Genomic DNA, 15,724 nt, shown 5'->3' with positions numbered 1-15,724 from the left:
CCAAACCAAAATCCCTGGATGACAAAGGAGGTCCGAATTCTCCTCAATGAGCAGAATGATGCCTTTAGGTCTGGTGACAGAGCCCTCTACAGTGCGACTAGAACCAACCTAAAGAGAGACATCAAGGAGGATAAGACCACCTACAAGAAGAAAATTAAAGATCACTTCAACAACAATGACCCACGGCAGGTGTGGAGGGGCATCCAGCACCTCACCAATCACAAGACAAGAAGCTGCACAACAGTTAAAGGTGACACCTCACTGGCAGAGGAGCTTGACTGATTCTTTGCTCGCTAGCAGTGGAGACACACACAAGACCTCCACCAGTCTCCCACAATCGCATCCTCACTGTGCAGGAACATGAGGTGAGAGGTCTGCTCAGGGCAGTGAACCCCAGAAAAGCTGCTGGTCCTGATGGAGTGACAGGAAAGGTGCTAAAGGTATGTGCAGACCAGCTCTCTGGGGTCTTCACAAAAATCTTCAACCTGTCCAAGTCCATCATCCCACCCTGTCTGAAGTCTGCCACCATCATCCCACTACCAAAAAAGACCACCATCACCGACCTTAACTACGATCATCCAGTAGCACTCACTCCGGTCATAATGAAGTGTTCTGAGAGACTGGTTCTGCAGCACATCAGAGCCATCCTCCCACCCACCTTTGATCCACACCAGTTTGCCTACAAAGCAAACAGAACCACAGAAGATGCCATCACCGCTGCTCTCCGGATGCTCTTCATAGACTTCAGCTCAGCTGTTAATACAGTTATCCCCACAGACTGGTGACCATCCCCACAGACTGGTAAGATTGGGTTTTCATCATTCCTCCACCCTCAAACTCAGCACCGGAGCACCACAGGGGTGCGTGCTTAGCCTGCTTCTCTATGCTCTGTACACCTAAGACTGTGTCCCCACCCACTCCTCCAACACCATAGTAAAGTTTGCGCATGACATGACAGTGGCTGGACTCATCTCAGGAGGAGTGCTCCGGAGGAGATGAGACCGCCTACAGGGATTAAGTCCAGGGACTGGCTGAGTGGTGTTCAGGAAATAACCTCACCCTGAACTCCTCAAAAACACAATAACTCATTATAGACTTCCAGCGGAAAGGAGTGGTCCCCACACCACTGTATATCAATGAGGACTGTGTTAAAAGAGTCCATTCCTTCATATTCATGGGCACACATATTTCTGAGGATCTTTCCTGGACCACCAACACCATGGCAGTGGTCAAGAAGGTGCAACAGAGGCTCTACTTCCTGAGAATTCTCAGGAAAAAAACCTTCAGGAGGAGCTGCTGGTGTCCTCCTACCGCTCCACCATTGAGAGCATGCTGACATACTGCATCTCAACGTTGTACAGCAGCTGCTCAGTGGCAGAGAGGAGGGCACTGCAGGGGGTCATGAAGACGGCACAGAAGATCATCGGCTGCCCACTGCCCTGCCTGGAGGACCTGTTCAGCTCCCGCTGCCTCAGCAGGGCAGCCAACATCCTGAAGGACACATTTCACCCGGGACATCATCTGTTAAGCTCCTATTTGCATAGGAATCATCTACAAGAAAAAATTCAGTCTGGTTTTAGGCCACATCACAGTACAGAAACAGCACTAATAAAAATTGTAAATGATCTTTAATTATTCTCTGACAAAGGAAATGTGTCTTTGCTAGTCCTCCTTGATCTTAGTGCAGCCTTTGACACAATAGACCACTCTATCCTACTACATAGACTAGAAAACCTTGTAGGGGAAACAGGAACAGCTCTTTCCTGGTTCAGATCCTACCTCACTGATCGCTATCAGGTCGTTAATGTAAAGGGCGAATCATCTGTCCTTGCAAAAGTAAAGTATGGTGTTCCACAAGGCTCTGTTTTAGGACCTATATTATTCACAATATATATGCTGCCAATAGGCACCATGATTAGTAAACACAGTATAAATTCCACTGCTATGCCGATGACACCCAGTTATATATTTCAAGCAAACCGGATGATAAAATCAAACATGGTAAGATTGAGGACTGTAAAAGACATAAAAGACTGGATGTTGAGTAACTTTCTGCTACTTAACTCAGATAAAACAGAGGTCCTGCTTTTGGTCCAAAAGCAGCTAGAAACAGACTGTCTAACTTAACACTAAAACAATCTCTCAGCTGCATCAAGCTCATCTGTTAAAAGTCTTGGTGTCGTGATAGACGCTGATCTGTCCTTCGATGCACATGTTGATCAGCTGCCCATCCTGGGCGTCAGATGCTGCTGCCTCTTCTGCCTTGATTGGTGCCACTGCTCACCAGCCTTCTGGACCGGCTTGACCACCACTGAACTGAGCTTCTTGCTGTACAGGGCTGTGCAATCCTCACCCTCAGATGCTGCTGCCACTGCATAATCATAAATTAATCAATTTAATCACTGCTTTTCTTTTTCCCACTTTGTACTATAAAACTTCATACTAATAATGTTTGCTATCCGGTGTCGACCTTAGGAGGATGGGTTCCCCTTCTGAGTCTTGGTTTCTCTCAAGGTTTCTTCCTCTTTTAGGGAGTTTTTCCTTGCCACTGTCGCCGCTGGCGACGCTCATGGGGGCCAGGACCCGGATTTTCTTTTTTTTTCTCTTCTCTCTGTAATACTGATTGTTCTGTAAAGCTGCTTTGTGACAACACCTGTTGTGAAAAGTGCTATATAAATAAATTTTGCTTGCTTGCTTGCTGTTCGACCTGCTGCCCTCTGGTAAATGCTTTAGATCTATCCCATCCTGTACAAACATACTTAAAAACAGTTTTACGCAAGAGCTGTACGGGAATTGAGCACTTCCAAACACACACACATTGACCAGGACTTTCTATAGTACACTGTGCTCAGTAGAAGTGACTGAACACTGCTACTGCTCTGTACTGGCACTGACTTCATAGGACACTGTACACTGTTCCAGAGTTCCAGTGTTCCACTCCACCTCTGTTCTATTTATTATTCATTTGTTCTCGAATGTGCAATCTATAATATATATTCTTTCGGTGCAGTAATTCTTAAGATGTGCAATATCATGACTCTATAAGCTATCCAAGGAATGTGCAATAACCAACTGCTACCGCACTTGTCTATTGTCTGTTTAGAATATATAGTTTTATAGTCCTTTTTCTTTATATTTAAGATTTTTTATACTTTTTTCCTTAAATCTGCACTTTATATATTTTAGCCTTATGTTTAATTGTTTTGTATGTAGAAAGTGCCGTTGCATTGCTGCTCAATTTCGTTGTACACTGTGCAATGACAATAAAGGCATCTTATCTTATCTTATCTTACTGAGGAGGTCATATTGAGCAGTTGCAAAATTACACAATAAACTGTATGCTCACTTAAACCATCTACAATTTATTGCATTGTTCTGTAATGATGTACAAGTGAAATAAATAATTTTGAAATCATATGAATCTTTTTGAATCTCCCTGTACTGATAACCTTGTGTACAGAGGAAAACACAAATGGTTTCTAAATGGTTTCTTAAACCTTTTTCTCCAACTGAAATGCAGAAGAGAAAAGAAACCAAAAGGAAATTATAGTGATTATTTCACCAGCTCAAAATGGAAAGCTGAAGCAGACTTTGACTTTTTTTGAGGAAGAGGATAGAGATTTGAGCACAGAAATGGCTTGAGAAAATTAACTCAAGAAAGTGACCTGAGAGTAAACTCAAGAAGCCTCTATCAAAATTACTGGCCAGTCTTCTGCCAGAACTCTGAAACACCATGAGTCTGTGGGTGAGCTTAGCTTAGGAAGTGTAGACACAGGTATCACAACTTTAAATGCCACATGACAGCTCTGGTGGCTGGTTGTGTCATCACAGGTCATCCAGACAAATGCATCTAGACAATATTTGTGATAACACTGTTTTAATGATTCATCATTTCTCTTCTAGGCTGTGTGACTGTAACCTCACAGAAGGATCTAGTGCAGCTTTGTCCTCAGCTCTCAGCTCAAGCTCCTCAAGTCTGAGAGAACTGAACCTGAGTTACAACAAACTGCAGGATTCAGGAGTGGAGCTGCTCTCTGCTGGTCTAGAGAATCCACACTGTAAACTGGAAGAACTGCAGTAAGATCTTCACTTTATCACTGTGTGTTTATAGATCAGGAGGAAGAAAGAGACAAGAGACAGAGAGAAACAGATATGAAAAGAGAGAGAAGGGAAAAGACAGATAGATGGAAGGAGAGAGAAGATAGAAAAGAGAGAGGCAATGAAAGATGTAGAGAGAAAGAGAAATGGGGTGCAAGAGAACAGAGGGAGAAAGAGAAGAGACAGAAATTCTGATAGAGTGTAATGCAAATAAGCATAAGATAAAGGTAAGGTCGGGGCGGCACAACATACCACTCTCACCAGTTCACCACGCAAACGACTCTTTACCACAGCAGTTGCGGCTTTTAATGATCTATTTACAGGTATAGTCCTCTCCCCAGACACCCAAAATATTCATACAATGATGTGTATATACACATATACATAAACACACAGATACAATATATATGTAGTATGGCTGAATGCTTAAGGGTTTAACATTAATATTAATGACAACGCTGGCATTTTAAGATCAGCGCATTGATGGTGAAAGAAACCATTAATAAGAGACACACCCACTGTGCAGTGGGTGGAATGCGGGTAGGTGGCATACTGATTTCTGGGGAAAGATAAAAGGGGAGCACACCCAGGTGAGTCCACTTCCATTTTAAACAAAGGGATGGTGGGAATTGTTTGTGTTGCTGTCGTCGCTGAAAGAGCTCTGTCTGTGTATGTGTGTCAGTGGGGGTAGCCAACCAGGCGAGAACCAGAGAAGTGCACGTAGCAGACTCAAGTGTCAACCATGACCTGATTGGTGCTGGTCCAACGCTGTCTACATATTTATTAGCTATGGAACAAGTATGCTGAGCAAGCAATTGTATTGACGTCACCAGTGCCTGTTACCTGGAGTGGGATGGCAGCCGGGGCGATTGCGGGCCACTGTTTTTCCCTCCAATGTGTTTCTTCTTTATTGTATTGTGTGCCAATGCAAATGGTATAGGAGCTGTTTTTATGAATTGAAGTTTTTTTAGGATGCAGTGTTGGGATTGAGGAAAACTTGTAATAGCATATCACAGGTTGTTTATGTGTAGATTCCTTGTTCTGAAAGCTCTTTTTATAACTATTTGAAATAAAATATGTACTGCAACCTTATATTCTGATTGATGCAGGTGTATTCTTGGCTGGCTCTAACACTCTTTTACTTGAGTGGCCTGTGGAGGGGGTCCCTTTCCCCATAATATAGGGGTGGCGAGTCGAAGCTCTATTTACTTTAGGTGTCTACATAAGTACAAATTTGGGGGTGCTTTTACAGTACACATATTGCACCTAATGCCAGTGATGGCCCGGTCACATATATAAAGTGCTCACTGCTTGGAAATCAATAAAGGGATTCAGGAATCCCATATGCAGTTCCCCATGAGCGAAGGTTGAATGGAGAGAGAGTGTGTGTGTGGTAACAAACACGCACAGACATGGCGGTCTCAAGTTCCACGTAAGGTTGCTCATCACTTGTCGGTTTCATTAGCAGTTGAGTCTGGGGTTCCTCCTTCCATCGACTCTGTCTTTCCACAGAAAAATAAAGCCACCAACAGCAAAAATCGTGCGCATAACTGCTAAAAGTGGGCGAAACTGCCCACGCTCAATCACCATCATCTTTCCCCCACCCTTGTTTTGGATTCTCCTCTCCTCTCCGATTGGTTGACTGGCCCCTGACGTTGTGAGTCCACAGGGTATGTGAGATCATAAAGAAAATCAGAATCACCCTCTTTTCCACTGGCAATCCATTATGAAAGAAACATGTGCAGTAAAACATATTAAATGTGCATGCAATGTTCTTGTCACAAGATAATATTGGGAGAGATGGGGAAAAACAAAGACAAACAGAACAGAGAGAGCTGCAGAAAGAGAGTAATGGAGGGAGAGAAAGATAGAAAAAGGGATATGTGAAGAGGTATGTGTGATTGAATGTGTATATGATTGTGTGTGTGTGTGTGTGTGTGTGTGTGTGTGTGTATACGTGATGTCAATGTTCTGATGTTTCATTGTTTCTCCCCCAGGCTGTTGAACTGTAATCTCACAGAGAAAAGCTGTGCAACTCTGTCCTCAGCTATTGGTTCAAACTCCTCAAGTCTGAGAGAACTGAATCTGAGTTTCAATGAACTGCAGGATTTGGGAGTGGAGATGCTCTCTGCTGCACTGAAGAATCCACATTGTCGGTTGGAGATCCTGGTGTAAGATCTTTTTTTTACTGTGGATATAGCACATACACACAGTTTCATAGACCTGTATGATTTAATATCTCATCTTTAAGATACTCACACACACTGTGATACTCACACTGTCATTTATTTGCAGTAAAGCACATAAAATAAAAAAAACACAAAACTCATTTCTTCGTACTATGTTACAATTTTTCTTGATTGATTTTAACAAACCTGTGGCATGTTGTGAGTAAAATATCTTTCACATTTAGACAATTGATTTTGCACTTTAAGGCATGTTGTACTACACATGCCACACTACCCAAAATAGAGAAATCACTTGAGAAATATTTGTTTTGCTTTCAATGGCTTTGCTTTTTCCATGCTTATGAAAAATTGTGAAAAGCAACATTGCCTAAAATTATCTAAACAGATTCAAACTGAAACCAGTATTTTGTGTTCTCTGCGACAACTTTACTCACTGTAAGTTGTGGTGTCTCCTAGAGAGGTTTCATTTGTTGTACGTATTCTGTGAGGGAAAGGCAATTTGGCAAAGAACATGTTATTTTGGCTAGCAAGCTACTGTTTATTATGGTATCTTAACTGTTAAAAATATGGCTTCTGAATGAACAAAAGTGTTCAAGCATCAAGAAAAACTGGAACTCTCAGGTCTCAGTGACAAAGAAAGTGTTTCTGTGTGTTTGTGTGTTTGTATTCAATATAAGTGTTGTAATGTATCATCATTTTTCTCCCAGGATGTGTAATTGTAATCTCACAGAGAAAAGCTGTGCAGCTCTGTCCTCAGCTCTTGGCCCCAACTCCTCAAGTTTGAGAGAACTGAACCTGAGTAACAATAAACTGCAGGATTCAGGATTGGAGCTGCTCTCTGCTGGACTGGGGAGTCCACAATGTAAACTGGAGAAACTGGAGTAAGTTCATCACTTTATCACTGTGTATGTGTACATATCTGTGTAAATACTAGCACAGACTTTCATTTGTCTTCATGTTTTTAACTCAGCAACAACAAAGAGAATGTGAGAGATAAAGAAGATATTTAGAGAAAGAGAGGAAGAAAGGAAGATAGAGACATGTACTGAGAGAGCAAGACAAAATAACAGACATGGAGATGCTCAGACTTAGAGAAAACAGATTCGATATGTGTGTGTGTATATTAGTGTGTGTGTGTGTGTGTGTGTGTGTGTGTGTCTGTTTGTGAATGTGTGTGTGTGTGTGTGTGTGATGAAAGTGTTTTGATGTATCATTATTTCTCTCCCAGGCTGTGTAATTGTGATCTCACAGAGAAAGGCTGTGCAGCTCTGTCCACAGCTCTCAGCTCAAATTCATCAAATTTGAGAGAACTGAACCTCAGTAACAATAAACTGCAGGATTCAGGAGTGGAGCTGGTCTCTGTTAGACTGAAGAATCCACAAGAATGTAAACTGGAGATACTTCGGTAAGATCATCACTGTATCACTGTGGGTGTAGATCACACATACACTCACATTTTCATAGGTGTGCATGGTGTATAAGTCATTTAAACAGAGAAAGAAGAATGAAAAACATAGAGAGAGAGACAGAGAGAGGTTGAGATAGAGGGAACAGAAAGTGGAGATGAGTTTTGATAATATGAGGATAGGTAAATGGTTGTACTGAATGTATTTGTGGTAAACCCAGCTAGAAGAAAATAATAGATTTCACTCTGTAACATTCTTGCATTTTGGCAAATTTTCCATCTGTTTTTCATAGTAAAATATCTGAAAACACATAGATGTCTAGTGAAGGCTGAAGATTTTCAAACTCAAACCAGTATTTTGTGATTTTTCTTTAGTAAAGAGAGAATAAGTATGTGTTTCTTTGTATGTGTGTTGATCTATAAGTGTGAGTTTTTCTTCTCTCTGCAGGTTGTGTAAATGCAGTATTACAGATGAAGGCTGTGCTGCTCTGGCATCAGCTCTAAAATCAAACCCATCCTCTCACCTGAGAGAGCTGGACCTGAAATACAATAAACCAGGAGAGTCAGGAGTGAAGCTGCTCTCTGATGTGCTAAAGGATCCACACTGTAAACTGGAGACACTACAGTGAGTCAATTTATTACACACAGTAGCAATATACAGAATGGAAAAAATAAAAAGAGTGGGATATGAGTGAATAATTATTTTTAGAATGTGTATTTGGGGTGTTTGTTGAACAAAACTACAAAAATCAAGAATGAAATCTGACTTAAATGTAACTATAAATTAAACTGTTCTATAAATTTATTTCAAAAACAGTTGTGTAACAAAACCATACCAGTCAGGCATTCATAGCTTTTTTGTTGAGGGCTTTGGCAAAACTTGTAGTCAATGAACAGGCAATGGTCAAATCCAGAGAGGTCAAAATACAAAAAAAGACAAACATAACAGAACTAGTCAACCAGATCCAATGGGCAAAGACATAAAGACAAAGTCAAGGCAATCATAGAAAAATGCTTAGTAGATCTCATAAGAAGAAGCAATAGCTTGCAACAAAACTAATCTAAAAGCCTGGGCTTTATACTAACTCTGACTAATCACATGACCAGTAGAACAGGTGAACCAGATTAATATTCAGATGAGTGTGAATGATGATTGGATGATTGGTGTGTGATCTTGGAGAGAATTCTGGGATTTGGAGTTCATGAACACTGAGGGATGCGTAACAATTTGATTTAAAGTGAAATATTATTATTTGCTGTGTATTCATATGCAATTAATATTTATACTCATTTCAGTCATTCTGCAAGAAGGCAAACTAAACATGAATAAGCCATCATGTCTGATGATTCCTCTTCTCTGTCTTACAGCATCTGATCTGCTCTCACAGAGGGTTATGAGGAGAGGATGAAGTATTAGTACAAACACACACACTCAGTATGCGGTTGTACCATGGTACCATATGTGTTCTAGGGCTCTTATTGATCAAATCTCAGTACACAACTGCAGCACAGGACAGTGTGCTCTCCCCATGACATCACTACCTGGACCTCCAGTGATACATTGGTGATAACAGTGTGCAAAGAAGGAAAACGCACTAGATGATATGGCAACAACATGAGTTCGACCCTCTAAACCTAGGATAAGACTGTATGCTCCTTTGTCAGCATAGAGAGACTCTTGAAGAACAGATCAAATTCAAATCAAATCAAATTTATTTGTAGCGCTTTTTACAATGGATGTTGTCACAAAGCAGCTTCACAGAATTCCACTGGGAACTATTAATAAGCCAGCACACAATAAGACAGGGATCTGAGTAGTCGTGATGGCTCGTAATGGGAAATAAGGTCTGGCAGGTACTCAGGAGCAAGACCATGTAGGGCTTTATACGTCAATAAAAGAATTTTATAATCAATACGGAATTTAACAGGCAGCCAATGAAGTGATGATAGTGCTGGACTGATATGATCAGATGTTCTAGTTTCTAGAACAGCTGAATGATCTGAAACATCTGTCATCTGTTGCTCATCATTATAATGTTTTCGGGAGCTTTAGGGTTACTTGAATAATGTTTTATTCTAGCTAAATAGACAGTACACACAGTGACAGGACTTTCTTCAGCAGTCCATACTGTGACAGTCTATAAACGTCAAAACACCAGCTGAGCTCATTAAAGTAAATCTAAAAACATTAATTTAAGTATCGCTATTCTGTAAATAACTAAACAATATTAGGGCTGCAGCTACTGATAATTTTAGCAATGGAGTTTTCATTGTCATCAATAATCAATAATTGCAAAAACTAGCAAAGGGAGCAAAAACACAAACCAGGTCAACACTGGGGAGCCTTAAGCCTCCAGCACAGCTTCAGGTCATGGTCGTTAAGCTTCAGTTCATGGCCGTTAAGATGCTAAGAAGACTGATGACCTAATTGAAGTCCCATGACAGAACTGATCAACTAATTTCCTGAATGAGAAATCAAGACCAATTTGAAGGATTATTATGAGAAAAGAGTCTCAGAAATTCCCAAAGTTCCTGCTTCACTCTTTCAGGCCATTAGATAGTGGGTGATATCCTGATATGATATTGACTGTTAGTTCAATATGTTTGAAAAAGGCAGACCAAACACATGAGGTAAACTGAGCTCCCTGATCAGAAAACCTACCCAGCTTGCATTTCAGTGTCACGGATGAGTTAATGTCATGGCTCAAGGCTGAATCACTGCTGTTTTGATTTTGAAAGGTGAATATATATCATGGTGTCTTAATCAAGTCTTTCAACACTGAAACTCCCAGATTACAAAAATCAGTTGGGCAACATCTAAGCCAAGTACTGCATGCTGAGCTTGAACCTCATCAACCAAGACCTTGGTTTGAAACTAGGCCCAATTCTGGCCTAAATATTTGGTGCACATTTGGATATGCCATGATTTTTTTTCAGTTATGAATGTAGGAAAGTGTATATGATGTTTTTCATCCATCCACCATAACCGGTTGTCTATGATATATAATATTACTCAGGCGGAGTGTGGATGGACTGCCTTTTGGGTGAGCAGGGAAAATATGTCAGAGCTCCAGGGGACTTTGGGATCTAACATATTTAGTTAGGAATCAACAAATTACTTTTGTAAGTCACTCTGGATAAGAGTGTCTGCTGAATGCTGTAAATATAAATGATAGAATTAAGTGGACACTCCCTGTTTTCCATGCAGTCTGCTTGGAGGTATACAGTAGTTATACAGTATTATATTTCTTTAAGAACTAACACCATGTCAACCCACAAGACCAAAAATCATTGTAATGATAGAAGGTCATGCAGGGTGGGAGGAACCAAATGGTTCAACTATGCACACTCACAGAATCTCCACTCTTATGACATCTCCATTCATAGGACAGACAAGATAGGCCCTGTGGTGCTTGCACACTCATCTCCTTCTTTCCAGCTTTTCCACTGAGATACAGTAGATGACCAGTTCTGCAAAAGATGTTGCAACTCCAATGGATGGCTCCCCATCAGCCAATCAAAGTCCCTGGTTTGGAAAGAGCTTTATGCTTCAAATACCTCTTCAATTTCTAGTGACAAAACCACATAAAAGTACTGCACAGATGAAGAAAATGTAAGATTTCTGCTTAGCTCTAAAATCTCTAAAGGCTGTCTTAATGGCCGCAGCAGTAATAGCCATTACAAATCCATAACAAAATCAGCTTTCTATCACTTTAATAACCAGAGAGATTATGACTGCCAAACATCTAGAAAAACTAATCCATGCATTTGTATCCAGAAGGTAGATTATTGGCCTCCTTACAGGCCTTGCAGTGATTCAGAATGCTACCAGAATATTAACCATCATATTTACAGTCAGACCATCACACTGGCTCCCAGTTAGCTACAGAATAGATGTCAAATACTACTACTGGTTTATAAATCATTAAACGGAGTAAGATTTCCAGTCACTGTCTACACAGAATACAGTATCACCAAAAGCAACTATACAGGAGAAGAGGAAACGTTTTAAAATTTCAGTGTAAATTAATGTAACAAGGTTTTATTCTAAGTCATGCAGCTCATTTAAATCAGTCTTTTTGTCGTGACACTTTCCCACCATGTAAACACCATGTAGTTTAATTTATGCCAAGAAATGAACGGCATTAAATGGAAATACAGGGTTTTGTCCCAACATTGATAATATCTTGCTGACATGCTGGAAAAATACAGCCCACTTAGATCACAAGACTGAGGTCAGCTAAGCCCGGTGAGGCGCATTAAGCCACTGTGCTGCAGTCAGCTGAAATAAACTCTTAAAAGCTGTGTGAGGCTCAGAGACTCACAGAGCCGATTTCAAAAGGAGGCTGAAAACATATCGTTTTACATGTGTCATTCAGGCTCCTGAAGAATTTACACTTTCTCTCTTTCTAGCACTTTACTGTTTTTTCATCCTATGTTCATTATTTCATTCTCATAAATAAATTCTAACTGACTTTTATTGTTTATGATTTATTTTGATGTTTTCAAGTGTGTAAGTGTGTTAATATTAACAATTCTTCTTAATTATTTAAATAAAATGTTTTATTATATGTATTTCATTGTTTTTGTGCTCTTTGCTTTTTTAAATTTAATTTGAGGTTAAAAACAAATGAAAATGATTTGGTTTCAGTTTGAAATTCTTAAATAGTCTAAACATACTTATAAACAATGTATAGACAGTTCAATGATCATTAGTTAGTGGTATGGATATACGAACACAGGGGTGATATATCAGCCAGAAACTTGTTCACAGAATAAATGTGATTTAAATCAGAGAGTTACACAGGTTGAAAAATACTGAAGTTACTATAATCTGTGTAAGCATAACTAATATTTGCTGTTTTATCTGCATTTTGTGGCAAACTGTGAGTGTCTAATGAAAGACAATGACAAGAAAAGGTATTTGGGCAGGTAAATCAAGACGTAACTGCCTGAGAGATCTACAAATCACCTCACAGTGAGCACTTATCACTGTAATATAACGTTTATACAACGTGTTATTTAAGCTAGGCTTTCAAATACACACTTATTTTATATTCTCTATACTTGGAATCACCCTGCTCTGCTGTGAGGGACAAATGAACTGTGATTGGTTGATAGATAATTCACTATGGCCCTCTTCTAAGGTAGCACGTACTTTTTACAGGAAACTACACCAGTCCGAACCAGTTTAACTGGAAGTAAAACGCAGCAGCTCCACTGTTTAAATAGATGAACATAAAGCTCAGGGAGACATCTGAGCTCCATCAATGTCCTTGTTAATACAGCTTTAAAATCAATGAGAGAGATCATGTCCTGTCTGACTTGACCAGGCTTCCAGTCAGAAGATGGCAGCTTCACCTTCAGCTCATGCCAGTTCTATTCAGACCAACATCACAGCTCAGACAAGAGGAAACATCTGTGCTCCTGTTCTCCATAATATTCAAGGCTCGGTGAATGTAGCCATTATTCAGGAAGGTACGGGAGCCTGTTTGTCTGACTAAGAATTTTGCACAGAAATGGCAGTAAGTGATTTACATATCAGCCTGTTTCTGGAAATTTTGAGGTGCTATACAAAAATGGGCTCACTGACGGCTACTGCACAAAAATAAAATTATTAATACACCAAATATTTCTGTTTTTCTGTCCGTTCATTCTCCACACTAGGTCTGTGATTTGGCATTTGGCTGATGCTCTTATCCAGAGCAACTTACAATTTGATCATTTTACACAGGTAGCCCAAGGTGGTGTTAGGAGTCTTGCCCAAGGACTCTTACTGGTTTAGTGTAGGTGCTCGAGAAGGTGAGGGTAGCTATGGAGAAGGCTCTGTCACCCCAGGTGATGGTGCTTAGTAGTGGAGACAGGAGGTTAGCAGACAGTGGGAAGGAAAGTGGTGATGAAGGTAGGAATGGGTCTGGCTGCGGAGAGTTTTGTGAGTCAGGGGGAAAAACATACTGTAATAATTGGCAGATGTTCCCAATCCAGTCTAGGTAATAAGTCTTGAGCCCTGGTTCACCTTTCCCATATGTTCTGAGAACTGGAATTGAGATATGGACAGGCTGTGGGGCTCAGAAATGGGGTTGGGACCCTGTGAAACATTACAAAGGCGAAAAAGTACAAACCCCATTCACAGAGAAATTAGAACATTTTGTAAAATACAATGAAAACAAGAATTATTGATTTAGTAATTCTCTTAAACTTTTACGTAAATGACAAAAACACAAAGAAATGAGTGTCAGGCGTCCTTCTGCATGTGCTACAACAGTCTGGCTTCATAGACAGAGTGTGTGCTTCACTGGCCTGCTTGCAGTCCAGATCTGTCTCCTATTGTAAATGTGTACATATTAAAGCCTTCTATCAAGCAAGAATGGGCAAAAATTCCACTCACAAAACAATTAGTACCCTCAGTTCCCAAATGGTTAAAGAAGTGTAATCAAGCGAAGAGGTGATGTGGAGCCCGGTAGGAAACATGCCGTTGTCCCATTTTTTTGAGTGAATTTCAGGCATCAAATTCTAAATTTGGTTATATTTTCAATTAAATTGGTCACTGAAAACACTGTAAATCTTTCCTTTGTACTTTTGTTAAATGAAGGTTCAAGACAATTAACAAATTAAAGATCCTTGTTTTCAAAAATGTAAATTTTTCTGGAAATGTGGATTGTAAATCAGAGATGTGAAGCATTCAGATTGGGAATAAAAGAGACTGGAACAAACATTAATAGTTCACAAAACAAACACAGATCAAATATGCTGGCAGCTCATTGGAGGCCTTTACAAGTGTAACGAGAATCGAGGTGGCGGACGCACATGCGGAGACGAGCGAGATTTATTAAGGGCAAATCCAGGGTCATGGTCAGAGCGGTCCAGGGTCATACAGCCAACACATAGAGATCGTGGGACAGACATGACAGTGAAGACCACAGAACCTCAAACAAGAGTCAAACACTACAAACAACAAAGGGCAAACACAGGGCTTAAATAAGACACCGGGAAGACGAGGGAGGGGTGAAAACAATCAGGGGCGGAGTCACAAAACAAGGGGCAGGACCTAAAACAAACGCACATGGAAGACCACAACAAAAAGCACATGAGTGGGAGGAGCCAATCGTGACAACAAGTTTGCTATGGAGCATTTACAAACTCTGTTCTATATGTTCTGACCAGTAGCAGCTTTCAGACTCCTTCATGTTTCTTATAATAAAAAAAGCATCTAGAATTTTGATTTTGTTAAAAAAGTTCAGTTTTAACTTAATATAGTGAACTAAACGTTAAGACAAATGCTTTAAGTGCATACTTAGAATCAATAGGCAAACATCACATATCATGTGATACTATCCTCTAATATCAAATATTAAGCAAATAAATGAAGAAACCGATTATAATAAGGATTTCTCCTGAAAGGAAAGTGTGGGAGTAGAGCACTAACTTCTTTTGCCTTGTGCATTTAATGAACAAATCCTTAGAGGCGATTTCAGGTATTGACTCAGAAACTCAGAAACAAACTGGTGTTGTTCTGGAATGGATTGAGGGCATCAAACATCTTTAAATCTTCATTCATTTTAAACTCTCACACAAGTAAATAAAGAACTTCATACTTCCTACACTGTTCAACGTATCTTCCGGGTTTTGTGCTCCTGTTTGATGCTGTTCCAAAGTGAAACACTAATTTTTCATATCTGCTTAAAAGAAGTCTAGAGAAGTTTATATTGTACTGCACTATCTAATCTGTTTTATAGTCATTACTTTATTTGACCATGTGTGCTGAGTGAAAAGTGCAGTATTTATTAGACATTAGAGTATTGCAGTATATTTCTAGCTGCTAGTGTTTTAGCCGGAGTGTCAATTTTAGTCACAAGCATGAAGAATTTATTGTAGCCAGTAGAGTGTAGTATTAATTTTAGCCACACATGACTGATATTTTATTCATTCATTTATTGGCCACATGAGTGCGGTATTTAATATTCAGCTATTTGGTCATTTGTGTAGTATTTTTATTGGCACCAAAATGTGTAAAACTCCATATAACGATGTA

At 39.9% G+C, this 15,724-nt stretch overlaps 1 protein-coding gene across 6 annotated transcripts in view; it reads left to right on the top strand.

Moving 5' to 3' along the window:
• LOC108412234 (NACHT, LRR and PYD domains-containing protein 12-like) overlaps window positions 1-15,724 on the top strand; it is a 63,297-nt gene that overhangs the window by 24,173 nt on the left and 23,400 nt on the right. For 4 of the 6 annotated variants that reach the window (XM_037541083.1, XM_037541084.1, XM_037541082.1 and 1 more), the window contains 3 exons: window positions 3,904-4,077; window positions 6,096-6,269; window positions 6,995-7,168. In XM_037541083.1, coding sequence (XP_037396980.1) covers window positions 3,904-4,077; window positions 6,096-6,269; window positions 6,995-7,168 — 522 coding nt within the window. Of the gene's footprint in view, window positions 1-3,903; window positions 4,078-6,095; window positions 6,270-6,994; window positions 7,169-7,515; window positions 7,693-8,140; window positions 8,322-9,060; window positions 9,502-15,724 lie in introns of those variants that run through there. The other 2 variants (XM_037541086.1, XM_037541087.1) reach the window with 2 other exon arrangements.

This window comes from Pygocentrus nattereri, chromosome 9 (genome assembly GCF_015220715.1).
Source record: "Pygocentrus nattereri isolate fPygNat1 chromosome 9, fPygNat1.pri, whole genome shotgun sequence".
Lineage (NCBI taxonomy): Eukaryota > Metazoa > Chordata > Actinopteri > Characiformes > Serrasalmidae > Pygocentrus > Pygocentrus nattereri.
This window is presented reverse-complemented; position numbering and strand designations above follow the sequence as displayed.